This window comes from Diceros bicornis, chromosome 6 (genome assembly GCF_020826845.1).
Source record: "Diceros bicornis minor isolate mBicDic1 chromosome 6, mDicBic1.mat.cur, whole genome shotgun sequence".
Classification (NCBI taxonomy): Eukaryota; Metazoa; Chordata; class Mammalia; order Perissodactyla; family Rhinocerotidae; genus Diceros; species Diceros bicornis.
Genome location: NC_080745.1, coordinates 34,463,432 through 34,491,150, shown reverse-complemented (window position 1 = coordinate 34,491,150; position 27,719 = coordinate 34,463,432). Strand labels below are relative to the sequence as shown.

At 46.1% G+C, this 27,719-nt stretch overlaps 1 protein-coding gene across 1 annotated transcript in view; it reads right to left on the bottom strand.

Annotated features, from left to right (window-relative positions):
- The window catches only part of PSAP (prosaposin), a 32,907-nt gene extending 7,458 nt beyond the window's left edge, over positions 1 to 25,449 (bottom strand). Inside the window, exons 1-7 of the mRNA XM_058543239.1 lie at positions 25,344 to 25,449; positions 8,418 to 8,551; positions 6,550 to 6,624; positions 5,610 to 5,735; positions 4,330 to 4,530; positions 3,770 to 3,913; positions 2,345 to 2,401 (exon numbers count right to left, since the gene is read on the bottom strand). Coding sequence (XP_058399222.1) covers positions 2,345 to 2,401; positions 3,770 to 3,913; positions 4,330 to 4,530; positions 5,610 to 5,735; positions 6,550 to 6,624; positions 8,418 to 8,551; positions 25,344 to 25,383 — 777 coding nt within the window. The 5' untranslated portion in view covers positions 25,384 to 25,449. The remainder of the gene's footprint in view (positions 1 to 2,344; positions 2,402 to 3,769; positions 3,914 to 4,329; positions 4,531 to 5,609; positions 5,736 to 6,549; positions 6,625 to 8,417; positions 8,552 to 25,343) is intronic.
- Positions 25,450 to 27,719: the final 2,270 nt, after the last annotated feature.

Below are 27,719 nucleotides of genomic sequence, written 5' to 3'. Positions count from 1 at the left end.
CCATGGTTCCCCATCAGCACGCTGGTGGCATGCACGCGGTCAGCTGGGCACTGATTCTGACCAGAGCACAAGGCTCTGCTGGCTTCATTTTCCGGCCCTCTGAAGAGGAAATAGGACCCCCTCTACACCTCAAGTGCTGAATCACAGGGGAGAGGTGCAGAGGCTCTCCCGCCAGCCTATTTATTAACAGACAGGGACCCCGCCTTTCGCCATCATTCCTTGTATCTGTCAGAGCTGGTCATGCCATACAAAAAAGGGCAGCCAAGTAACTATGAGAAGCAGCAGACCACTACTATAAGCAAATGCCCGTCACATACCTGATCCTGCTGTTGAACAAAAAAACAGGAAATCGGAGATGAAAATAAGAGAAAGGAAAGGACACAACAGTTAAGAAAAAATTAAAACAACAATAATCAAGCAGTTAACCAGGTATAAGGATGTCAGAAGTTTAAGGGACATGCCCTTGTAGTCACATGTCAGCAACCCAGCTTGTTCCTACCACTGCGTGTACAAGGGGGCCCTGAAAGCTACTCTGCCCAAGGGCCAGACCACACTGTCCAGCTCCTGTGTGCACTGCCCCCACATCCCTGACACACCAAACCACGCTCAAAACACTGGGCAGCAGGTCCCCAGAAAACACCACGTTATGAAGGGCTCTCCATCCTCAGAAGTCTAACCCCACCGTGTCAACAAGGCCCCCCCCACCGAAGTTGGTGATGAGCAGCAAAAAGGAACAAGACAGAGGGCTGCCCAAATTAGGAGTGTGTGTTATAACATAAAATACACCCAGAGGGGGTCAGGGATCCCGAACCACACTCCCCACTGCCCAGGTGTGGGCCATCCACCCCCAGGTGGCCAGACGCCACCCTGGTAGGCTGATCTGACAGTGTATCAAAAGCCTTGCTCTTTCATTCAGCAATTCCAGTTTTATCTATACTAAAGGAAAAAATAGCGATGTGCATATGTATCTAATTTGGCTGTAAAGATGTTCATCATGCTTTTTATCCCACGGGCAAACATGAAAACCTGAACATCCAGCCATAGGGGACTGGTTACGTAAATTACGTTCTATCCGCATAGTGAAATAGTATGCAGCCACTTAAAAATGATTTGTACAAGAATATTTAATGACATGTATTTTTAGACAAAAATGCAAACTACAAATTTTGAAGCACTATGTAAAATCTGACCCCACTGATATTTTTTAAAACCCCAAAAGATTTTTGACTTGGGAGGTATTTTCCATGTTTTCAAAAAATGTCTACGTAGTATAACTTTTATAATGAAAAAAATGTTTTTAGTTAGCTATGAGGAAGCACTTAACTAGATAAAGTCACGTCAAAGGCTTATTTTTCCCCAGTCTAGCTGCATGTCTTTGTAAGCTGCCTTTAAATTGTTTTTAGACAAGGTAGGATATGAGTAATAATCCCAAATAAACTCTACTGTGCCTGGATAGAGTCCTTGAGTGGTCAGAGCAGAGCCAAAGAGTTAATCTTTTAGGCTTTGCAGACTGTAAGGTCTCAACTCTGCTACTGTAGCACAAAATGGACATTGCTGTGTTTCAATAAAACTTTACAAAACAGATAGTGGGCCATAGTTTGCCAACTCCTGGTTAGAGGACCAACTCAAGGATTGTAGGCCAATCTCAATGTAGTGAGAAAGTCAGCAGTGACAGAAAAATGTGCAACCCACCCCTCAACCGCTGCAGATTAGATTGCAGGAGGCCAGTGCATGTTCCCGACATAAGAATGGCTCCAGCCCACCCTGCTCTGTAAGGCAGTTTTCTGCACGGAGCCAGCTAGCTCACTTCGCAGATCATTATCTTCTACCTCCAATGATGAAGGAACGCCCCTACCACTAGATACATCAGAAGCAAGTGCAGGAGTTATGGCTCAAGCAGCAGCTCCAGCTAACACTGCTGCAGGGCGCAGGACCAACTCTGGGAGGCGGGATCCCCCCGCCCTCAGAACTCAGACTGCAACAGCAATTCTTAGGCCTGGCCTAGCTACAGAGCAGACTATTCCCACGGTCCCAGGGTGAAACCCAGGTAGATACTAGAAATCTGAAAGCCAGCTCACATCTGCACAGGCAAACAAACCACCAGGAAGCCACCAGGGCAGTCCTGGGGTCAGGCTGCTTCAGCCTTTCCTCCAGCTGGGGAAGGCAAGGGGGAGGGACTGAGTCAAAGGTGGAGACTCTGCCGGTCAAAGAGGACTAATCTTGGCCCTATTCAGTACTTGAAGGTAAAAAAGAGAAACTAAACCATATCATTTTCAAAATTCCTAGAAATCACAAAGTTTGAGAAAAAGAAAAATGCTAACAAGGAGCTTCCCCTGTGACCTACCATGTGCATCATCATTTGGACAGCAATTTCAGAATACTGGTTGATGTAGTTCTTGCACTGGGGAGAGAAACAGAGTGTTAGTGATCTCTCTGCTGCAATAACACACCAGAAACCCAGCACTTCCAACAGGGTCAACAGGCAACTATCAAGCAAGTTTCCAAGGGCAGAATCTCATAAATCACATCTGCTCCGGGCAATTTTAATAAGATAAAAATGGCAAGTTCATTATTCTATACCTTATAGGAAAACGTGCACAAAAGGTGTTTTGAAAATGTTTTCCAAAGGCCCTTAGAGATGAGGTCCTCCAATCTCCTTTTATGGCCCAAACTTGCCCCAAGGTCACACAGCAACTACTCAGTAGCAATTTAGAATGAGCTTGGCTACAAGATATGCTGCTAGGAACCTGAAATTACTTTTCAAATCCATTCACACATTCTTAGAAAGGATTATAAAGTTTAAATCCAGTAGAATCAAGTTATGATGATTTTTAACTGCCTATTTTCATACAAATCGAGGTATCTCCTATATAGACCCTCACAGAACAGCTCTGGTCATAAAGGGGCACCTCTCCAGGTGAGAAAGTCAAGGGTAATACCCCTCAGAGAGGGTTAACTTGGGGAAGCCAATTAACACAGCAAATACGCAAAGATGCTTCAATGAGGCTAAAAGAGTCCCAGGCTTTGGAGAGAATAAGTCAACAGAGAGGAACCCTTAGCTCCCAGAGCCAGCCATTCCCACTCAGAAAGGCTGCTCTTGATCCTAGACCCACGCAGTTATTACAACCGGCTTCCCCACATCCAGCCTCGCAAAGGTTTTTCAGTTGTCAGGTTCTACACTGACACTTTGGTTTTACACACCAATCTTATGAGTGTGGTTAATGTGAAGAGAACAGGGTCCAGGAAACAAAAGCCTCTAAGGGGCTAACAAAATGAGTGGCTGAGCCCACAGGACTAACATTCACCAAGGTAAGGACGGCATCCAGGGTGACCTTCCTGCAAGCCAGCCTGCATGGCCTCCTGCTGGCTGTGGGGAGAGCACACTTAGAATTATGAATGAACAACAGCCAGGCTTTTAAAAACAGGGTTATAAGTGGTTCTAGTGTTATTTCTTATACATATGGTCACCAAGAGAAAAAAAATGTTCACAAAAATGATCTCCTTCCTCTATTTTGTCCCAAGAGTTTTGTTACATATCCAAATTCAATTAACCAACAATATTTAAGTAACCTCCTTTTATTCTGGCTGCTTTCTGGATAAAAGGAAAAGGGAGTTGTTTGCACAATCTCTTCTGCAAAGCCCTTACGCTGGAACTTAAAATGGTACCCCAGCAAGTGAAGTTTTCTTGGTTCCCCCACTCCTGTCTCCAGAGCCCAGCTCCCTGGCCCAGAACATCCTCCAACGCATGAGGAGATAAGATAAGGCTCACCATGTCGGCTATGCCAGGCCCCAGGCGGTCGCACTGCTCCTTGGCATGGTCCACCAAGGCCTTGACAAAGGTGGAGTTGGTCCTTACAGCATTCTGGATGTCAGTCACCATCTGAATGCAGTCCTGGCAAACATCTCCGCCAGCCTACAGAGACGAGGCGGTTAGGCTGTAAACACTGCATACTCCTATAATAACTAAGAGGATTCAAATTCCTAGGAAAATTTCCTTACATGCGCATGACTGCAGCACTAGGGGGTGACTTACTGAACAGTTCCTAATGTGTTTTTATAGGCTCTAAAATTATCAACAAGTTTAAAATCAACTGGACATTGATTTTAGCAAAACCTCATAGGAAAGGAGAAAAATCTTTGCATACTTTATATATCCCAGGTTCTTCAGAACCTCCGTGGCACAACCACTTCAAGGCTGGCTTGTGCAGCTGCAGAGGCAAGTGAAGGGATATGCCCCCAGTTTAAGAACAGCACACACATGCCTCTTTCACGTCTCATCTCTAATCCAACCAAAAATGGGGCCCTCAGTGGCCCGGCCCACTGCCTTACCTTTGGCTGGGGCTCACTGCGGGGGCCTTCCTGAGGGTAGAGAAGGAGGGGGATGTTGGCCATGAAGGGAGCCACCACCTCAGCCATGTCCAGTTCTGGGATCTTATTGGACTCAAGCTGCTTCTGGTGATTCAGCTCTGCCAGATGCTTCTGAAGAGACTCGCAGAGATTGAGAGCAGAGCACACCTCTCCGGGATGGCTCTGGTGGGGAAAGAAGGCCAGATGGAAATCCCCTCCCCAGAGGCAAACAAACAAGGCCACCTGGTGCCTTTCAATTAGCCCCTGTCCTTCTCTCTCAGCATGACTCACATACGCATGCCCGCTCACACGCATCTCAACTAAAGCACCCAGCCTGTTCTGCGTCCAGCTCCACCACCATGGTGGCTCCGTCACCATCCTCCCAGCAGTTCAAGCCAGGAACCGAGAAGACATTCCTAACTCCCTCTCCTGTACATCTCATCAGCAAGTCCAGTCCATTAATCCTCTGAAACAAAATCTGCATCTGTCCACCTCCACCGTCCCCATCACGTCTCACAGCTGACCACCCTGCCAGCGGTCCCTCTCACCACTCCCCACCAGTGGGACCTAGACCCAACCCTTTGTAAAAGGTACCTATGATCAGGTTGCTCCTCTCCTTGGGCCCTCCAAACACTTCCCGCCGCATTTGCTATCCTTAAACAGCCTAAAGGCCTTGCACCATATGCCCTGTCTTCCTCGCCAAAACCTTGGTTCCATTCTGGGACACTCCTGCCCTGCCAGCCCTCTAAGTTTTTTAAGCCCCTCTTCTTTCTTAAGTCTTTCCAAATTGTAAAACCCTGGCTCCTTGTTCATTGCTGAAAACCCAACCTCTGGCACGTGGTTTACACACAACAGATACTTTCTGAATGAAAGGTGAGCATCCTTGTAGCTGAACCCACAAGTACGTTTCCTGAATTATTACTTAGGATAAAATCACAGAAATGAAATGAATTGCTTGCTCAAAGGGACAGTTCAAGATCTGATATGAGTTATCAAATCAGCACCTATAAATGTTATACCAGTTTACATTCCCTCAGTAATTCTACAAGATCCCATTTCATGTACCCTCCCCAACCCTTGAAAGTTACAGGCAGAGTGTTCTGCCACGCCAAAGGCATTTTGAATGTCAGAAGTGTAGTAAAGAGTGTTGAGAAAATCCAAATCTGTGATCGGACTTACCATTTTAATCACTCTAACCTGGTCTGGCACCTCCCCGGGGCCCCAGAGGTGCCTTGAAGGAGAGCCTGTTCCCCATCACATACCATTTGTCCTTTAATCATGTCCAAGATGACTGGGAGGTAGGAGTCGACTATCTCCTTGCACGAGGCAGACATGTTCGGCTTAGGAAGCCAGTCACAGGTCCTCTCCAAGTACACGAGGATCTCTTGCTAGAGAGGACACAGGCAAGGGTCAGACCAGGAGAGCTGAAAGCAGAGGCCCCCTACAACTCCTAGAAAGTATGAAGCCTGGAACCAGCGGCCCTCAGGGAAGAGGACCGGGAGAGGGCTAGTGGGTAGCTGTGGCTCTATCAAATCAACGAGGCACAAAGCAGACACAAGCATTATTCAAAATGAAGATCCTCTGACCTGCAGTCTCAGAGGCACAGGGAATTCCAAGCAAGGATAGCCAAAATGGACCTAAAGGCTAACAGTATGCAATGCAAAATCCCAACCAACCTTGGGCATTTAACACCTAGTCCAGGGCTCAGCAAGCTAGGGCCCACAGCCTGTTTTTGAACAGCCTGTGGCTAAGAATGGTTTTTACATTTTTAAAGGATGGGGGGAAAAAAAGACCATGTGGGGGCCAGCCCTGGGGCGTAGGGGTTAAGTGCACGCCCTCCGCTGCAGTGGCCTGGGTTCAGATCCCGGGCACGCACCGATGTACCACTTGTCAAGCCATGCTGTGGTGGCATCCCACATAAAGTGGAGGAAGATGGGCACGGATGTTAGCCCAGGGCCAGTCCTCCTCAGCAAAAAGAGCAGGATTGGCAACAGATGTTAGCTCAGGGCTGATCTGCCTCACAAAAAAAAAAAAAAGACTATGTGACAGAAACAGTATGTGGCCACAAGGCCTACATTATTTCCTACCTGGGCCTAGACCATTCCTCTTTAGACCTCCAGAGTCAGAGTTCTTTAAGGAACAGATGCGCGTGGCCATATGGCCACTGCTCACACGCAGTCATACATAGTCGTGGCGGCTCACCTCAGTGGCATTGTCTTTCAACATGTCTCCAGCTGCGGTGATGACATCTTTGCAAATGTCACAGGGAAGGGATTTCTAAGAGGAAAGAACATGAGGGAGAGAGAGCTGTATTTGTAGGAAACCACAAACAGCTGAAAACTGCCTTAGCCTTTTTCCTATTTTATCTAACCAGGGACGTGACCACGGCCACGTCTGACACGCTGGACATCCAGGTTCCCCAACCTTCCCGAGAAGCCCTGGGACATCACAGGGGAAGGACTAGGTGTGACTGACCAGAATACTCTGTGCTTCTAGGGGACAGAAGTAGTACTCTGTGCTTCTTGTACCCTGTATGCCTCAGCACCTTACTCAGTGCACACGGAACAGGCCCAACTTCATATTAATGCTAACAACTCTGTGAGGAAAGAGAGGCTCAGAAAGGTGAAAATCAGAGAAAATCGGTAATGCAGTGCAAGGTCACCTGGGACCAGTATCAAGGTAACAGAGTAAGGGGGTGGGGCAGGGAAACAAGCCCCAGCCAGACATGGTGCTTCTGTGCACTCACACTGGCACTGTGACCTGCACTCTCTCTGTCTTCCACCTCCCGGGCAGTGCCGTGTTCAAGTGGAGGCCACATGTCCCCACTCCACAGCTTAGAGATGTGACACCAGTCTTCCGACAAGCCTGGGCAGCCAGGGAACCATGTGACCCCTGGGGAGCTCCCTTCCTGATGTCAACTGATTTCCAACCCACGAAGAAGGAACTAAAGGTCTGGGGGAGATTAAGGAACACCTGTGAACTTAGCTGCAACAAGAGAAACCAATTTGAACCTTTGGACCTAGTCAGGCTAATATCATGAATGGGGCCATCCAAGAGAGATTCAGGCATCCAAGAAACTGTCCTATCAAGAGAGACTACAGTCCTCACTTGACACACATTAAACTTGGAAAGAGGAAGTAGTATTAAAAACAAGATCAGAAGCAAATCAGAAACCAAATCTGAAAGTAATTGTGGCCACAGAAGGCAGTTTTCCAGTGAATTCAGAAACTATTTCTAAAAGAGCAGTGTTAATTATTTTTCTCTTACTGAAGGAGTACTAGTGGCCACTGACATGTTTTAGAACCTGAACTCCACTCAGTCAAGCCTGGCCTATACCATAGGATGTAGTACCCCCAGCGCGAGCCAAGAGCATCTTCTGCAGTCGGCTGGTGCATCAGCAAAGCTCAGGCATCTCCTGAGAGGGTTCAGGTCACATGAAGAATGCACTCGCGGTTTGTCTTCTTCGAGTATTCCCCACAAGTGTTAAGAGTCCCACATTAATGTGCTATAGTGAACATCATTTAGATGAAAAATCAGTGGCATCTTGTCTAGTTTGGCTATAGCTGAAAATAAAATTTTAAATAGCTACTAAGCTCTAGGGTCTGAATCAGTGATCTGCCCAAGAGGCAGAGAGAGTAAATATCAAAAAGAGGAAAAGGATTTCAAAAGTTTAGCATCTACGTTTTTGAGTGAGTGACCAAGGACAGAGCTGTACCCGGGCACCCTGTCCTGGGAATAGGAGCTGCAAACCTGCTGTCTCTTATCTGGGGTACAGGTGGGATCTGCACAGAGGCCTGCGGGGCGGCATGGAGCACACAGTGCAGCGGACATGGCAGGACCTCATCCTACCTCTGCCACCAAGAGACTGGGTGACCTTGAGGGAATGGAACCTTAACCTCTCTGAACCACCATTTTCTCTGTGGTACAATGGGCACACTCACCAACAGGTTCTGCCTCCCTCGGAGGGTCATTGTGAGGAGCAAACAAAATGAGGCAAGAGAAAGTGCTTTGTAAATGGCAGTAGTTAGAGATGCTGTAAAGGGACTGAGCACAGTACTAAGGGCACTCACCACCGACGGCTTGCTCCAAACGGTCTGCAGACAGTGCTTCACAGCCCCACAGTCGGCCGCCGTCTTCACATTCTGACACCACACTGCTGAGCCTCTGGTGCATTCTTTTAGGCCCAGGACAGGGCTGCCTAGAGCTAAAAGGAAAACCAGTGTGAGGAGGTGGCCCGTTTCCCACACACCAGGTCCACGTCACTGGTTTACCCAGGGTGAAGGGCTAGCCCTAGCATTTAGCTGGACAGTCCAGCTTGACCCCTGACCCGGCTGTAAGAAACACAAACCACAGAGCAGCACCACATCCAGTCCAGAAGCTGTGCTGTCACAAAAGTCACGGGGCTGGAAGGGACTCATTTAACTGGTTTACTTTTTTCCTCTCACACTATTTTTAAACAGTACCAGGGAGATCAGTCCTTTTAATCTTTATAATCTTAGCACGTTTTTATGAATTAATGAAAGAAATCACAGGAGAAAAGACTGACAGGTTTAAATATAAAAGATTTCAACTTCTGACCAATGAAAAATAGACCAAGTTAAAAAAAAAATCTATGGCGAAAACACCAAGATTCACATCCTTATTACATCAAACAATGGTTCTTAACGTTGTTCTAATACAAGAGCCCTTTTATAAATCTATTGTATGAGTTTTCTCACATAAACCAGTTTGCTAACAAAAAACAAGATTACATAATCCACTTAGCTATCATCAAGTGAACATGTGTCCACTCAAAACCAGGTGTGTGGCGTCTCATCTACTGTGGTCAGAAGAAAGGTCCCGGGCAGTAGTCACATGCACAGACACGGGATTAGGAAAAAACAGAATAAAGGTTCAACGTCACCTGAGACCAAAAAAATGCAGGTTAAAGCAAGAAGGTGCCATATTTTGAAAGCTAAATTAGCCAAGGGAAAAAAAAAAACAGGCTTGTCACTGAATAGTAACAGGTTTGTAGCAAAAAATGCATTCTTATAAGGCTGATAGCAGTGTGACTGGTAAGTACTTCTCAAAATGTTAATGTATTTCAAGAACTGAAAAAAAAGCCCTCTTCAAAAAGTAATCCACTTCTACAAATACATTCTAAGGAAATAAAGCAATTCAACTGGTAAAATACGATATGCATAAATATATTTATTAAGTATAATTCATAATACTAAAAAAAAGTAGATGTACCCTGAATGGCTAAAAATAAAGGGAAAAACTAATGATATTCTTACTAAAATATTACGTAGCTGTTATACACACTTATAAAGATGATGTATATCAAATAGAAAAAAGAATTAAGAATATGAAATTATACATGAGTTGTACAAAAATTAGAAAAGAATAACAAAGCAGGGTGGTTGGCTGAATTATTTAACTCAACGTTATGTTGTGTGCATATAATTTTTTAAAAATATTTTATAAACTGCCTGAAGAGTGCCTATGTTTTTTACAAGAGGTCTATGGTACCCTTGGCTTTGGAACCTCACCTCTAACCCAAAGAGTCAGCTAGGAAACAAGAGATTACATCAGGCACACCTAGATGGATGATGGCGCAGGGTGCCAACTCCAGCAGTATCCCAGTAGGGTGGAACCGACTTCTATTGTAAATAGCAAACAGCTGGCACAAGCCTCAGAAGAAAACCCCACAGCCACCTAAGAAACAGATGGAGAACCTCAGGAGTCATGCTGCATTTTGCTTCACCTTGTAAGCCCAATGAGCGGGCACAGTAATTCTACAGACACGTCACACACAGTACACAAGGCACGGAGGTCGTGGGTGCTCTCCCTCCAGGAGAGGGAACAAAATGAAATGCTGTCATTACTAGCTTTTCAAACAAAGCTACAGTTCCACAAACTATTCACACAAAGACTGAGTCACACGTCCCCAAGAAGCTCAAACCAGATTATCTACGCCCTTTCAGACACCAGCAAATGAATTATTAAACTGCTGTCCAGGTTACAGCTTTCTCTGCCCTTTGAGAACAAAAATCACAACCATAACCAGTTCACAGAAGCAAGTGAAAGAGCCACATTCCACAAGCTATTGGTTTGGACTCTGGTTTCCGTGGGAAAACATGTGCCAGATTCAAAACAGTATGAAGTTCCCCAGATGGCTCACACAAGTTCAGTTTAGTAACACAGCCAAACTGGGCTGGGGCCAGCCCTCAGCTGTAGGTCTGGGGAAGTGGGAGCAGGCAGAAACAGAGTCATGAGGGTAAGGGTGTTGGGGAGTGTGGGGGTCACAGAGACAGCACAAAGGGGAGCCCCAGACCTGGCAGCTCCTACCAGCACCTTCCCTCCTTCTCCAAGGCACTGGTCCCCCAGGACTCTTGAAAAAGCACCCACTAAACTATTAACTGCTGGGTTCTACCTCCAAATTAGGAGGAAGGAGCCCAAATAATGAAGAGGAAGCTACAAAATGAGTTCTAGGCAAAAGAACGCATAGTGATACACAGGGAAGCCAGGAAGAGGACGGCCATCAGCAGACCAGAGCCAGACAGGAGTCAGAGAAGGGCAGGGCCAGTGAGCAGTCCTCTCGGCACAGGGCCTGACGGCCATTCTCCATTCCTACGGATACTGAGTCAAGGAGAACTTTGTCCCAGGGATTTTCTCCAACCATCCCACCCAAGAATTGGCTACAAGTGACCAAAATCTATCAGGTGTCTGGAACACAATGCACTATATCACAGGCCCAAGCACAAAGAATACTTTGTAGCTTGTTTACTCCACCTACGGACCTGAAACAGTAATCATTACAATAATGACTTTGTTATTTGCTTTGGCCAGGCTATTCCCAACCAAAAATAACCTTGGGTAGCCCCTTTTATCTGAGATTGACCCAGCTAACACAAACCCAAGGGCACTTCCGAATCCCAGCTGTTGTGTTAATCAATGGCCTACTGAAGCGTGGTGGCAAGCCCCCACCGCAGAAGTATGCTGAAGTCATCTAACTCAAGCCTAAAGCAGATTTCAAGGACACTAGGAAATGAAACTGAGGTCTGAGCTCCTAGAAATTCAGTTCTGGCAAGACATCCCCACTTACCTACAACCTAAAGCCAGATTTATAAAGGTGCACAGTGTAAAAATGGTCCGTGGTATACAACAGACGTGATTTCTTAAGACGACCCGACGTACATTAACAGAAAAACAACCGCACGCCCTCAGGATCGGTAACTCGAGGCTGAAACACGAGCCTGGGCGATGCTGGTGAGCTACCTGCTGACAGGTTCGGGTGCTCATTTCAGGAGCTCATCTCCTAACATGTTTGGGACATGAATCCTCTCCCCAGAAAACGCACTTATACACAAATCCTCACACCACTTCGGGGGCTCTCCGGCATTACAACATCTGCCCAGGGACCCCAGCCGTGGACTGAAAGCTCTAGGGGCAAGCATGGTTTTTCTCCACAGAAGTAGGAAAACAACTAAGGTGAAGGTCGATTACCAACTCCACTGACTGGGCCAAGCACGGAGCCCTCAGGCGGGAGACCAGAGTGAACGGTCAGGGGCTCTGACCCCACAGTGGGAGGGACCTGTTAAGAGAAACGTAGGGAACCGCGTTACCACGCAGGAGCAGCAAAGAAAATTACTAACTGCCTGGGGGAGCTAGAGGAGGCTTCTTCAAAATAAAATTTGATATGGCACCTGAAAGATAGAGATATGAAAGCCTGGCTAAGTGGACAGGGGATGGGGAATTCCTGAACACTCCAAAGGTGGGCACACTGGGAAAGACCTCATCTGGCACACTCATCCCTACGTGAGGGGCTCATCCTGTGGCCAACAGCTCACGTCACTGTCTTAACAATCCAGGCCTGACGTGGCAGAAGGACTGACAAGGAGGTGGCAGATTCAGATGACGGGGCTCCCAAATGGAATGGAAAGCTCATTCCAAAAGGTCCAAGCAAGAAGCAGTGGCAGCAAGGGCTGAGAGAGGCTAACAGAAAGACTCCAAAAGAATAGAGCTAGGAAAATGAAACTCACAGGGTTCAATTCAAACGTGAAGCCTTTTAGGCTAAAAGAGAAAATGAGACAGCAAGAGCCAACAGCACAAGGATGGAGGCGGTGGTCAGAGGCCGCGGGTGCCCAAGCTGGTGGGAGTGGATGCCAGGGCACAGGGCGGGCAAAACACACCTGCACACTTTCCTTCCCGTGAGACAGTGACAAACACCGAGAGGAGCACAGCAGGTGGGGAAGGTGAGGGCGCATGACACCATTCCTGAGTCCTCTAGGAGACTGGAGGTGCTCAGCTGGGAGAGAGAATGTTTCCAAGATACGCACAATCATCCTCACAAGTGTAGGACACCTTCCACCTATCACACCGAAGCAGATCTGCTCTGGGTGGTCTCAGACCCAGACCTCAGAGCAATGCATAGAGGTTAAGGGAAGCAGACCACGGCTCAAGGTAAGGAACATATTTAACATCCACGGGGATATAAAAAGGGAATGGGTCGCCTCATCAAGTGATGACCTCTCCAACAGTGAAAGCAACCAAGCAGGAACAAAATGCCCAACCTACAAGGAATTCTGTACAAGAGGAATCCTGGGTGAGCAGGGCTGGAAGACCTCTTGGGGGCTGTAAGTCTTCATTCTTATACCAATGAGGCTAATGACATTTTCAGTATTTATACATAACCACTACATAAAAATTACCCTAAACCACCTTCTGATGAGTTATTCCTCAAAACATGTTGCCAGCAAAGCTTTCATCTCTATTCTCATCCTCCCACACTCTGCCCCCAAACACCTACTTCCTTCTCTGAGGCAATGAGCTGAACTCTAAGAACGTTCTTAGAACGTCTGCCTGACCCCGCTGGAGATTTCTGATCAAATGCGTCACATGATGACATGAACCACTCAGGGTGAATCAAGCACTACACTCCTTAGTTCAAGGGCCTGGCACTGGAGCCCTCCACGACAAAACACTGCTAGGCAGAAATTAGAGAAATTATCACTTTGGAGACACTAAAACCCTACAGGCAAGTTTCATTTTATTAAAACAGGCTTTTTTTTGAGACTCAGATTTCAATCATACTTCCTTAGGAAATGGGTGGGTACTCTGGTCCCTTTTTACTCCCCAGGCCTAGAAGAAAGAGAAAATAAAATGTTCTAAACCACTCCACATGTAGGTCATTTATCACAAATAGGCTACAATGGAATTTTACTGTATTGAAAACGGCTGCCACGAGCTGGACCACCCATGGGCTTTGCGGCAGCTCTAGACTCGAGACAAAAACCTCAGTGAGCCTGGGAGCGAGGGAGGGAGGGAGAGAGCGCTCACTAGAACTGTGTGTGTGTTAAGTGCTCTTATGATGACTTCTTGCAAAAAGGACCTAAACCTTGCGTTTAGAGTGAGACTTCTAAAGCAATTTACCCACCATCTAAATTAAACGTTTTCCTAACATAGCATACTGAAAAACAAAAAAAATGATCCGCCCCCAAGTCCTATCTAAATAACCTTAAGCAAATCACCATCCTTGGGAGCTTGTTTTTCATCTGTAAAATGAAGATGAAGCCATTAATGTCACTGGATTGTTTCGAGAATCAAGATAACATAATTGTGCACTTTCACCTGCCAGAGTACTCTTCTCTCTCTCTCAACCGTTATGCCCTTACCATCATCTCTCTGGTAACTTAATTTATTCACATATCTAATGCCCCTACCAGACTGGCTTTGAAATCAGACAGTGAAGGGTTCAAATCACAGTTTCACCACTTCTGGTCATGTTGCCTTTCAGACTTTAGTCTTCCAATCTGCAAAATGGGCCAATGACTAGTACCCACTCCAACGGGTTTGTAAAAATTAGCCAATATTTGTAAAACACAGTTAGTGCAGTGCTGGCATGCTATGAAAGGCCAATAAGTGCTGTTATTATTTTATTATTATTATTACCCATAGTAGCAACAGTGGGACCTTTCTCTGATCCACTATCTTGCCTAGAACAGGTGTTCCACAAATAGCTGAATCAAGGCTGTTCCTGGGGCCGGCCCTGTGGCGCAGCAGTTAAGTGCGCGCGCGCTATGCTGTTGGCGGCCTGGGTTCGGATCCCAGGCGCGCACCGACACACTGCTTGTCAAGCCACACTGTGGCGGCGTCCCATATAAAGTGGAGGAAGATGGGCACAGATGTTAGCCCAGGGCCAGTCTTCCTCAGCAAAAAGAGGAGGATTGGCATGGATGTTAGCTCAGGGCTGATCTTCCTCACAAAAAGAAAAGACTGTTCTATTTGCTTACTCTACATTTAATCAGGTCATTAACTGGCAGCTCAAAGACCTGGAGAGCTGTATCCCAACCACTTCAGAAGTTCTTGGTTACCAAATTTAAGACCCTGGAGTCACAAGGACAGTGCGACATAGGCCACACCGTAAGGAGCCCAGGAAAGTCGATACTGTGCATCTAGGTGCTAAACTAGAAGCTCTGCATGAGCAAGAATGAAAGGTGCCTGGCAAGGCACTAACAATACCACAGGTGACATACTTTCAGTAATTCATGGAATTAGAGCTACAGGCTGATTTCTTCCAATCCCCAACAGAGCTGCCATTGTTCAAACATTTCTGGAACCCACCTTTTAGAAGAGCCCCCTCAAAACCTCTCCTTTTCTGGGAGGGCGAGGCGGCAGTACGGCAACGTGACTACTGCCCTGAGCGCTGGGGACAGACAAACCTGACCGAAACCCTGCCCTGCTGTCTCCTACAGCCAAGACCCTACAACTTACTGAGGCCACGATCACCTGCAAACTACGGAAGATCAGAGAGCCTCTCTCAGGAACCCTGTGAGGATTAATGAGAAAGTAGAGCAAGCACTGCGAGTGCCTGGTGCCTGCGAAGCTCAGTTAACTGTACACCTAACTGTCCACGGTGGACTTGAGGGAGAGGACGACCACAAGGAGCCACTCACATTCTAATTTTCATATTTTGGCATAATTTAAACTTTTTCCATGTTACTTTTAAAATCAGAAAATGCAGTTAAACGTACAACCTGTTTCAGGGAACAATTATTGCCCAGTGTGGCAGAGACCCCAAGTCCCTGTATCCATTCTCCGCTCCTTTCATAGGAAGAGAACTATAGATTTTTAGCTACACACATGGCTGCCAAGATTAAAAACTGTATTTCCCAATCTCCCTAGTAGCAAGCCTTTAAAGACAAGTGTGATGGCTGGAACTTTAGCAGCCACAATGGACCATGAAGAAAGGCATTAGACCTCAAGGTTGCAGAACATCGAGCTAGAAGAGCCTGTGCCTCCGAATTCTTCTGGGAGTAGAACCACCATACTTAATCCCAGACTGCCTGGCTCCTGAACTTACTGTGACAGACAGGAATGAAAGCCACTATGATTCTAGGTCTCTGTTGTCTAGAGTCAAACCTAAGCCTAACTACTATACCAGCTTAATCATCTGCCTCATTCACCAGAACAGTCTCCAAATGACGACTCCTTCCCTAGGCTTACCTCCACTGAGGATATTTAAAAACCCATGTACACAACGTAATTAACAAAGATTTTCAAAAACAACCTCAGAATAAAGGGGACAATCATCCCTAGAATGTGTACCTTATGCTCTATTTGTTAAAACAATCAGTCTTATTATTTTAGCCATACAACATGTTTTTCCTTTTAAATATTTTAGGTAACATATGCTAAATACTGTTACAGTCTAGTTACCAAAAGAAAGAATAACAGAAAATGCAAACAGCCTCCCAGCGCTGACAATCAGAAGACAGATTCCACAAGGCAGTGGCTCTGCTGCCTGGGTAATTATCACCATGGCAATGGGCAGGCTGCTAGGAAACCAAGAAAGGAAAACCCCAGAAGGGGCAGTATCTACCTCAGGTCCCCTGTATTCAGACATTTCTCAGGAGAATTTATGCATTTAGATCCCCTAAGAGCAGGAGAGAATGCAACGCACTCAACACTGACTACTCGATGTAATAGCTGGTGTCACAAAAACCTGCTCTGGCAAAGAGCATTTGTCTCTTCTTTATAGGATCCTACTTTTGGAAAACATTCTGCACAGCAGAATGAAAACACTGCCCATTTAATCATTTGGAAGAGTATGCGCTCTGAAGGAGCCCGCCTTGATCTGGAAGAAGGCAGGCCCAAATATTCCTCTTATCACAAAAGAAATCGGTGGCAATAAGGCTCTCAAGCTCGCTATGCTGACATCCCATTGACTCTGGCCCTGATAAGCTATTATTTTGGTTATTTAATACAAAGGCTCTTTCTTTCCTGCTTCTCCTCCCCCACTACTGCCTTACTTTGTAATTTTCCTCCCAAGCCAGATCATTCCAGGACAAGAAATGCATCTACACGGGGAAGGCAATAGAGTCCTTGGGCAAATTACCTTGTGCAATGATGACTGAGACACTGAGAGGCAAGGACGCAATCTTCTTACATTGTAGAAAAGTGATACAATGTGGCATAATTAATTTGGGGAAGAGAAATTCCTACCTAGTTCATTCAAGAGTCCAGTCCAATATAAACTCCTACTACCAAAGCTCTTCTTCCAAAGCATCACCTATCAGATGATGATCAGAGATGAACTTACATCACCTTAGATAAGATTATGCCACAACTGGACCAGGAAGAAGCGACCCCTAGCAGGAGTGCCCAGGGTCCAGTCAGGTGAAAGGGTACAGGCAGAGGTCAAAGATGCATCTATATGGTTCTAGACTGGCCCAGAGTGCTGCACAAGAGTCGATTCCGTCAGCCAGAAGCCAGCACGGGCTCCACTCCATCCCTGCTAACTCCTGGCATACTTGCAGGAGACAATCATACGCTAAAAAAATATTTCATACAAACCCAATAAGGAAATTCAGTGTTCTAGACTTGTCCCACATGACTGCTTATTAACTAAGTTTCCGATACACGTGTGTCTACTATAAATGTTACTTTTGACCTACGTTAATTAATACTTAATAGGAATACTGCCTTCATTTGAAATGCTGAAATCTGCCATTCAGACCACAGCGTGGATCAGGGCAGGATATGCGAATGCCCCCAGCACGCTGATTTCATTGCTCTCACCTCAGAGGGCTGTTGTGAGGATTAAATCAATGTAAAGCAAAAGCATTTAGAACAGTGCTGGGTACACAATAAACTCTGTGTTAGCTCTTATGATGCCCGTAGTTCCTGAAAATCAGCTACACCAGTGGTTCTCAAACTGTGGTCCAGAGAAGCCTGAGGGTCCCAGATATTCTTTCAGGGGGTCCATGAGGCCAAAATTCTCACAGTAATGATACTGAGATGTTGGCTGCCGTTTTCACTTGTTCACTCACAAATGTGGAGTTTTTCCAGAGGCATACGCTGCAACAGACTGAACGCAGAAGCAGGTGAGAATCTAGCCAGGTGTTCACAAGATTGCAAAAATGTAAAACAAGCCATTCTTCTCACTAACTTTGTGTTTAGGAAAGCAGTTATTTTCATTAAAATTATGCTAACATGTAATGGGTTTATCATTATTTCTAAAGGATTATCGTTTAAATTTCATCAGCTTAATTTATACAATGGTAAATGTCAACAGATACAACCCACATAAATAACAGCTCTTTGCGGCCCCTCAATAATTTATGAGTATATAGGGATCCTGAGACCAAAAATTTGAGAACCACTAAACAACAAATTTCTGGAAGCAAAAGGAGGGGAAATAACTTCCTCTAATTACAGCTGATTCCCTTTTCAGATTTACTGCAAATCAGAGCCTTTAGGCATATCCAAATTATGTCCCTACCACCTACACAAAATCCTCTCCAACAGCTTTGGGGGGTCCCTCTAACCTGGACAAACTATTATAAAGGTCAACACTTCACTTGGGCCCAAAGTCACCCTTCATTTGTCAACACCTAAACATGATTTCTTAAAATTAATTTAAGAAAATGCTTTATTTCATCGTGATAAAGATTTGCCACTATTAACATATATGTTGCATGCACACCAACTTACCAGCATTTCCTGAGCTGACATCTACTTGGCTACACCCCACACCACCATCCAGCAAGGCTGAACACCTACCTACTGTGTACCCAGCACTGCTGTACATGCTGCAGATTCAGCAAGTGATCAAGACAACAAATAAACAACCATATAATGCCAGGTAGTGTGAGTGCTAGGAAGAAAAACAAGGCAAAGTCAAAGGAAAAGCAAAGCTAGGGCAGGACAGCAAGGCCATCTCAGACAGAGCAGTGGGATAAGGCAACATCTGAGCAGAGACCTGAATGAGGGAGGAAACCACATGGATTATCTGGGGAAGAAAATGGTCCAGACAGGCGGAACACAAAATGCAAAGGTTCTGAGCAAATGATAAGGCGCCAGGGGGTTGGACAGCAGCCCTGACCTGATGGGAAGGAGAGGGAGAAGAGCTCTGAGAAGCAGCCAAGGACAAGATGATGTCTGACCTTGCAGGACAAACTTTAGGTTTTAATTCTAGTTGAGACAGGAAGCCACATGACCCTCTGGTATCAGTGCCCACATATGCAGGACAGCATCCCATCACAGCTGCTAAAGGGCTTCTTTTTTTTACTGTTATAAGTGACATCACTAAGACTGGCCAAAAGAACTTTTGATAGTACCTCCTTCAATCTTTTTTATGAAGTTTTCTCTAATGTAAAGCATTTCTTTTCAAAAGCCATATCTATCCAAATATGGGCAAAATTCAATTCTAAAATTCAGAAGTGGGGCCGGCCCCGTGGCTTAGCGGTTAAGTGCGCGTGCTCCGCTACTGGCGGCCCAAGCTCGGATCCCAGGCATGCACCGACGCACCGCTCGTCCGGCAATGCTGAGGCCGCATCCCACATACAGCAACTAGAAGGATGTGCAACTACGACATACACCTATCTACTGGGGCTTTGGGGAGAAAAAGGAGGAGGAGTGGCAACAGATGTTAGCTCAGGGCTGGTCTTCCTCGGCAAAAAGAGGAGGATTAGCATGGATGTTAGCTCAGGGCTGATCTTCCTCGCAAAAAAATAAATAAATAAATAAATAAAATTCAGAAGTATTAGAAGTCATCTCACTTTTACTGAAACACAGATGTTCATCAACAGGGTTAACTAAATTGACACATCCATACAATGAAATACTCTGCAACTATTTTTTAAACAGGGAGGTAGGAGGAGAGGAGATTAAGAAGACAAGACAACTAAGTGCAGTGTGGTATTCTGGATTGGATCCTGGAACAGAAACATGAGATCAGTGGGATAATTGGTGAAATCCAAAGTTTGCAGTCTAGTTAACAGTATTGTCCCGATGTTAACTTCTTACTTTTGACAAACGTACAGTGGTTATGTAACGTGCTAACTGTAGGGGAAGCTGAGTGAAGGGGATACAGAAACTCACTGTACTATCTTTGTTAACTTTTCTGAAAATCTAAAATTATTCCAAAATTTAAAAAAATTTTTACAGGGAGTAGTACAGGTCTGTCTGTCCTAGCATGAAATGACCTCTAAGGTATAAATAAAAGGAGAAACGCAAATGAAAACCACTCCACCCTTTTATCAAATCAGCGAAGTTTAAGGTTTGACAACATCAAACAATGACACAACTAAAAATCCCATCTACCATAGGAATATAAATTGTCAAAATCATTCTAAACTGTTTTTTTCTAGGAAGATTGGCCCCGAGCTAATATCTGTTGCCACTCTTCCTCCTTTTTTCCTCCCCAAAGCGGAGGTTGCATGTTATAGCTGTATATCCTCCTAGTTGCTCTACGTGGGACACTACCTCAGCACGGCTTTATGAGCGGTGCACAGATGCGCGTCCAGGACCCGAACCAGTGAACCCCGGAGCACTGAAGCGGAGCGCACCAACTTAACCACTGTGCCATTGGCTGGCTCCTCAAAATCCTTTGAGAGAGGAAGTCGGCAATTTCTAGCTAAGGTGAAAATACGCATTCTCCACAACCCGGCAATTCTGTTCCTATCCCCTAGAGAAACGTCTGTTCGTGTGCACAAGAATATTTATAGAAGCAGCTTGTAAGAGGAAAACAGAACTGGAAATAATCTAAATGTCTAGCAACAGACTGGAGAACAAGTATGATATAAATGAAATTCCATACTGTAGTGAAAATAAATGAAGTAGATCTACACATTATCAACATGAATGAACCTCACTAGCAAAAAAAATACTAACCCAAGAATATATACAATATCTGTAAAATGTTTAAAACATCCAAAACAATACTATACACACATACTGTTGAAGGTTACACTTACAGGTGTGCAAGTATAAAGACCTACAGGGGAATGCACCCAGTCCAGAAAGGTGGTTACTGACGGAGGGAGGAGGGTCTTATTTCTCAACCAGGGTGTGGTGTACATGGGTGCTCATTATAACTACTCTTCCACTTTTCTGGATTCTGGAATGTTTCACAATCTAAAAAAGAGCAAGGAGCAAAACAATCCATGTACTGCACCACCATTTTTGTTAAGAAGAAAAAGAAGGGGGAAACCACACACACAGCCACTTGCATAGAGCTCTGGATGGCTTCTAAAGGAGCTGGTAGCAGCCTGTCTCTGGGAACGGCCTGGGGGACAGCGGTGGGAGGGAGACACACTTCTTACTCTACCTGCAATTACACTGATTGAATCTGCTCACCATGTGCAGCTGTTATCTACACACCTCCAGTGATGGATGGGGAAACCGGAGGAGAGGGCTTGAACAGACTTAACCCGGGTAGCCCAGTTAGGGAATCTCAGTACTAAGGTTACCAGGAACCAGCCCCAATCTGCTGGGCTGCTCTGATAAAGACTGATCTCGTATAAGTTCGGCTGCCTGGAGGGTAGACTCCCATCTCCCTCCTAACTGCTAACTACCTACCCTGGTTTGTTTTCCTGACCCACTAATCATATCCAGTATACATATTTATAAGTCAATTTAATTTTGTTTTGTCAAACTTACAACATTCTTTGAAATGAAAGAAGCCAGGGGATATAGTAAAATCAAGGGCAGAGAAGGGTTGCTTGTGCTGGTGGGACAAGGACGTTGACAAACGTATACTGTTTTTACTTGTGGTATAGCAGCCAACCTTACAGTACTTACTACTTAAGGCCTGTCATAAGGTCATTTATTAAAGCCTCACAGCAACCCAACTAGATAGGAACAAATATTAACCCCATTTTACAGATGAGGAAACACAGTGTAACTTGCCCAAGGTCACACAGCCGCAGTCAGCCACGTGATAAACTTCTATTCCACAGTATCATCTGTCTCATCATAAAGAGTAACAAGCTCCCTAAGAAAACATGGAATTTGGATTGATTATTTTTCAGCACACAGACCATTACCCAAGGCCATAATTCAGGTTATTTTCTGGAACATCATGGAACAAAAAGAAAAGCAATTAGTACTTTTGCCAACAGCCAAATTCTTCATCCCAATCACTACATTTATCATCACTCTTTTAAAGTAATTTTTTAAAAAAACAAAACACAGGCAGGGCAATGTCATCAGCATTCTCTTCCGGTGATTGAAAGAAAATCCAGATCTTCCTTCCTGGTGGCAGAACCAAACAGGAGCCAGAGAGCAAGGCTGACAGCCTGGCCTCCAGTAACCTAGAATGCCCATGCCACAAGACTGCCTCCAAAAGCCACGGCACACACTTGCCCAAGTGTCTTGGTCTTAGCCTTGAAAGCTTCTTGCGCCTTATTGGGTGCTTCCTCCAGCTAGCAACACCCTGCCTGTCCTTCTTCCCCACTGAGCCAAGCCCCAGCCTGCCCATACCACACAGTTGCACATACCAAGAAAATGGAGAAGCAAATTCTCCTTCCCCTGAGCTAGAAAAATCCAGACCACTCAATCCAGTATACTTCAAGGGTCATAGGAGGTATTAGATACAATTTGTCAAATCCAATTAAAGCACTTACCAAAGCCTTCATGGGTTAATACAAATAAACCCTTCATGAATTATATTAATATTTTCAGAGTAAAACTGATTATTGATTGAAAATTGACAAACAGGAGATTTATCCAAAATTCCTGGCAGGTAAAAACTGGAGTTCTGTTGATATTCAGCAGGCTACACCATAAATTCATGTCTTGCATCATAATAAAAATAGGAAGCTATCAAATGAATATGTATTTACACATAACACAATCTAGAATCCCTAGAAGCCAACATGCCTCAGTGTTGGGCAAACACCACTCAGCTGGTTAGCCACTACCCAAGTGACAGTAATGAGGGCACCTAAGCTTCCGTGAGCAGGTACCACACACCTCAGGCACCAGGACACATGCTTTACACACAGCACCTCATTTACACCGGACCCTGCCTTTTCCACTAGAGGAATCACCCAGCAGTATGTCCTACCGTATGATTCCATTTATAAAAAGGTGAAAAACAGCAGTTACATTTTTATATTGATGGTATTAGAAACTAACATAGTGGTTTCCTTTGGGGCCAGTGAGACAGAGTAGTCAATACAGAGGCACAGGGGCTTCTGGATGCTGCTAATGCTCTCCTCCTTGACCCTGGAGGCTGCTTACCGGGGGTTTGTTCACTCTGTGGTAATTTATTAAGTTGTACACTTAAAATGTGCATGTCTTCTATATGCAAATTACAACCCAGTAAGCTTGTAAAAAGTTAAGAGGTACATGTTGATGCAAGGATATGGAAAGAGCAAGCACTGTCAGGAGTCCTGGGTTCTGATCCTGGCTTCCCCCGGAAATGGCCTATGACTTGGGAGAGTCACCTCTGGGGGCCTCCACGTCTTCATTCCTCACAAAGAGGTCAGATTAGATGCTCTCCAACTCTCTCGGTATACCATCACTTCCCTTTATTCGGTGGGGAAAAGTGGGGAACGACTGGATGAGCACAAAAACAACTCAAAAGTATCTCTACCACCAGGACATCATTAAAACACAAAACATAAAGCCTCTCCAGATTCGGGATGACACCGTACTACAGTAGTACCATGTTGGAACAGCAAGTCATAAGCGCCTCTCAGGCAACAGGCGATGGCTGCAGTCACTATGCACCCTCATTAACAAACTCAACTGTAAATATTATTAGAAATTCATGACCTTGGGGGGCCGGCCCCCGTGGTGTAGTGGTTAAGTGCGCACGCTCCAATGCTGGTGACCCAGGGTTGGGATCCTGGGTGCGCACCAATGCACCGCCTGTCAGGCCATGCTGTGGCAGTGTCCCATATAAAGTGGAGGGAGATGGGCACAGATGTTAGCCCAGGGCCAGTCTTCCTCAGCAAAAAAAGAGGAGGATTGGCACAGATGTTAGCCAAGGGCTGATCTTCCTCACCAAAAAAAAAAAAAAAAAAAATCACGACTTTGGGATAATCCTAAAGGCCAGGTAGCAAGGTTAGAGCAAGGCCATTATAACACATCCCTATTTACCCAAGTGTTAGGGAAGAGGGTCTCTTGGTTAACTAAATATTCTGGTTAACCATGCTCCCATATATACCAGAAGAGGATTTTACACTTCCAAAATAATTAAGTCCCTTTTGGGTGATGTGAGTGATTCAGAACTCCTCAGGGTCTCGTGAGAGTGACTCACTGCCAATATGAACAACTGTTTGATGCTGAACAAAAAACTGTTCTCCATCACTATAGAAAATTTAGAGACTAGCATTAGTTTATCATGCAGAGCATGGAATAACAAGCAGTATCAAGCCCACTGAGAAATTAATTTTCTTCACTGACTACAAAACCAAAAATCTTTCTTTATAAGCAGCCCACCTTTCACAGACTACAAGTAAACAAGTTTAAGAGCTTGGTTTAAGGTTAAGACACATTTTTGGGAGGCGCGGAGAGCTAACATCTTAAATCTGTTTCATCTATACATATCTTCTTCTTTTTTTGGTTTTCCATCAACTCTCATTCATTTTGTTACTGTTTATTAAAATGTGGATGGCTGCATGAGAACTAGAATGGAAGCCAGCCCCTAAACTACATACAGTTAACTAGAAATAGAAATTGAGGTTGGCCCTAAACATGAGGTTTATTTCCCTTCAATGGGCTCTGTTATCTGGAAACACCCAGACTTGGGATCCTCTCCATATAAATATTAAAATCTGGCTCCACGATTATCAAACTATAGAATTTTGACAAGTACTCAAGCTGACTCCCTTCCCTTTACCGTGATTTCAATAAGGTTAAGATGTGAAGGCGAAAGTTGGCGGGGGACGTCACGTGGCATGGGGAGGGCAAGAGGGCCCCTTCTAATTCCAGGAAGGCAAGCAGCTGGTTCCCAAGCGCTGCTATCATAACCTGCAGTGATTTTAATAACCAGCAGTACTATTTCAGGGCAATAAACAGGTGTAAGAATTCTCCTGTGCACAACAACTTCTCACGTACTTACATTTTCCCAAAACAAAGGCCACTGCTAAAACCGGCCAAAGGCTGTGCAAGACATTTTAAAGCAGGTGAAATGAGGGCTCCACTGCAGAATCATTGGGACCGCAATACCCCCATATCACCTTCAAGACATAGGATCAAGAGTAAACATATATGCAAAGACAAACATCAACACACTCGACATGCTTATGTGCTTCATGCAACTTCAATACTCTTAACTGGGGCAACTGAGGCTAAGGACCAAAGTGTCTCCAGCTGGATGGGGCTCAAGTCCATTGCGATCACGTGCGCCCAGCACAAGCACGACACAGGTGCAGGAGAGGTCACCCTACAGGCCACCCCCATAGCTGGAAGGGCAGCCTGAGGGAAGGCCACGGGTGCCGCGCCGGCACCAACTCGAACCCTGAGGGAGATACCCACCTCCTGCCTGGCCCCCAACCCAGGCCCTAAGCGGGGCTTCTCCGCGGCCTGTCTCCCAGCCGCCTCCCGCCGCCCCTCCGCCGCCCAGGAGGTACCGGCGCTGCGCTGGCGCCTGCGCAGTGCGCGCCTCTCGCCAACCCCCAACGGAGCGGAGGGGCGAAGCCCGGTACAGCCCGCTCAGGGACAGGTGGGCCGCGTTCTGCCGGGGTCCCCTTCCCCAGGCTGGGGGTCTCAGGGCTTACCCGCGCCCAGGAGGCTAGACAGAAGGAAGAGGGTGTACATGGCTCCGCGTGACTCCGCAGTCTGCAATGCAGGGCGTCAGCTGATCCTCCGCGGATATAAACCTGCCCCGCCCCGAAGCCCGCCACCGCGCAGGCGCAAGCTCCGCCCCGAGAGCCCGAGCTCGCCCCCAACCTGACTCAGCGCCGCACAGCGCGCCTGCGCGAAGGGAAGGGGCCAAGCCGGGTTGAAGGACGGGAGGAGGATTGAAGGAGGTTGGGAGGAGGACGAGAGGGGCAAGAACGTGTGGTGGAACGGAAGGCTCAGAAAAGAAAGCTACTAATTGAATAAGTCAACGTTAGGGATTATACAGCTAAAATATCTTTTAAGCCTCACATTTTTTCTCTGAGGGACTATTTTCTATTAGTATCATTTTTCAGATGAGAATCCACACTCAAAAAGGTTAACGACCCTTTAAGTTCTCCCAGTCAGAATTCAAACTCACACCCGACCCACACTGTCTCCTAAATGATGTTTATAGCATTTACCTGGCTGGGGCCACCGTGTTCTTCATTCTGGGCCTGATTTTCCCTCAACATTTCAAATCCACAATCACGGCTCCCCATGACCCACAAACAGATTTTTCAGCATTAAATACAATCCCTCCCAAGGTCCTACCATGGTTTGTCCGTGGAGTTAGAGGGAGTGGAGGACAGGGATTGAGGAGTAAGATGGGAGAAGTGTCTCAGCCCTTGGAGAAGGGAACGGGCAGTGAACCCGGAATTTGAGAACCTCGCTAAAAACCCGCCAGGGCCTTGTTGGAGAAGGAAGCGGCCCCATGCTTCAGCCCTCAATCCTCCTCTTATTCTGGAATAAGAAAGGCCCGGGTGGCCCACACAAAACCACTTGACCTTTACCTGTGTCTGACCCTGTCTGGCTCTGAGCAGAGAGATGACCCTACCCCTGCCCTGCCAAGGGACAAGTACCTACCGGCCCAAGGGAAAGAAGGGAGGGAAATGTCAGCATATTAGGGCAGGCCCTTAAAGGTCATGTAGTCCCATTCCATCATTGTACCAAAGGGGAAACAGGCCTGGAGAAGGAAAGACATTTATCCAAGGTCACACCTGACCAGTGAGGGGCAAACTCAGGGTTCCATCCACCTCCGACAATCCGTAATCCTCTCTTAGGAACAGCCCTCAGATAGAGGTCTCAGAGCCTTTGGCTCCCCTCCTCCACCCCCACCCCCACACTGTGGCTCTTACTTCCCACTGGGGAGCTGGATGGGGAAGTGTGCACCACAGTGGGCGACATAGAAGGGCTGAGTAGAACTGGGACAAGATTTGGTCTACACTGGATGTCTCACTGGTTGGCCTCAGTGGCCAGATGGAGACTGCATGGCTGCCCCTTCTGCAGGCTTCCTAAGTTCAGACACAAGCATGGGCAGACCATCCCAACAGCCAGATAAACCAGGGAGGTGGGGCTCCAGGACACAGCCCCATGCCTCAGCTCAAAGCATCCAGTGTTCCATGCAGAAGTTACAAGACTCCGAGCCAAAAGGAAGCTTAGAGACCTTCAGATCATATGCTCTCACGCTGAGCTCTCAGAGCTGCTGAATGACATAGACAGAACAACCACGACTCTTTTGTAATACCCTCCTCCCTCATAACTAGGAGAATGTCAGTGTTTTTGAGACCAACTTTTGCTGCCTTTCATTTGCACACCTGGAACACAACAGTAACATGTTCCTTCATCCACCTCCTTCCCTGTAAGGACAGAATTTTAATAAAGAATATAAAAACAATAAGTGGATTATTTTAATTTGTTACCAAGCCAGTAGATGCTTAAATCTTCTTAAAATACCTTCCTAACCATCTGTGCCTAGGCAACAAGAGCTGTGAAGCTATTCACAGCTTTTGTGAAGCTTTTGACCCTATAATACGTGGTCCTAGCTATAGACTCCCCAGGGAAATAATCTAGAGCTAAGAAGTATTTTATCGAGCAGAAGGGCCCTTTATAATAATGGAAACTGGAAAGATCCCAAATGCTGAACAATGATGGGCTAACTAAGGAAACCAGCCTGGACAAAACAGTGATACTCAAAGCAGCTTTGAAGCATGAGGTGGAAGCAGCAAGCGCTGGTGTGCAACAGGCCTGCGAGGGAAGTGGGTTCCAAGAAATAAGGGCAGGGCAAGGCCTAAAGCCCCATCTTCTAGTTCAAGCCCAGCCACTGACTTCCCAGAGGGGACCGTGGAGCTGGTGAGGGAGCTCCAGTCCCAGCATGCACTGGGGCAGCCGCAGCGCTCCGGCCCTGTCCCTTTCAGACAGGGTGGGATTCTTAGTGAGAAGAGAAACAGAGAATTGAGGTGAGCAGAGAGTCTGCTGACTTTGGGTTAACTCAA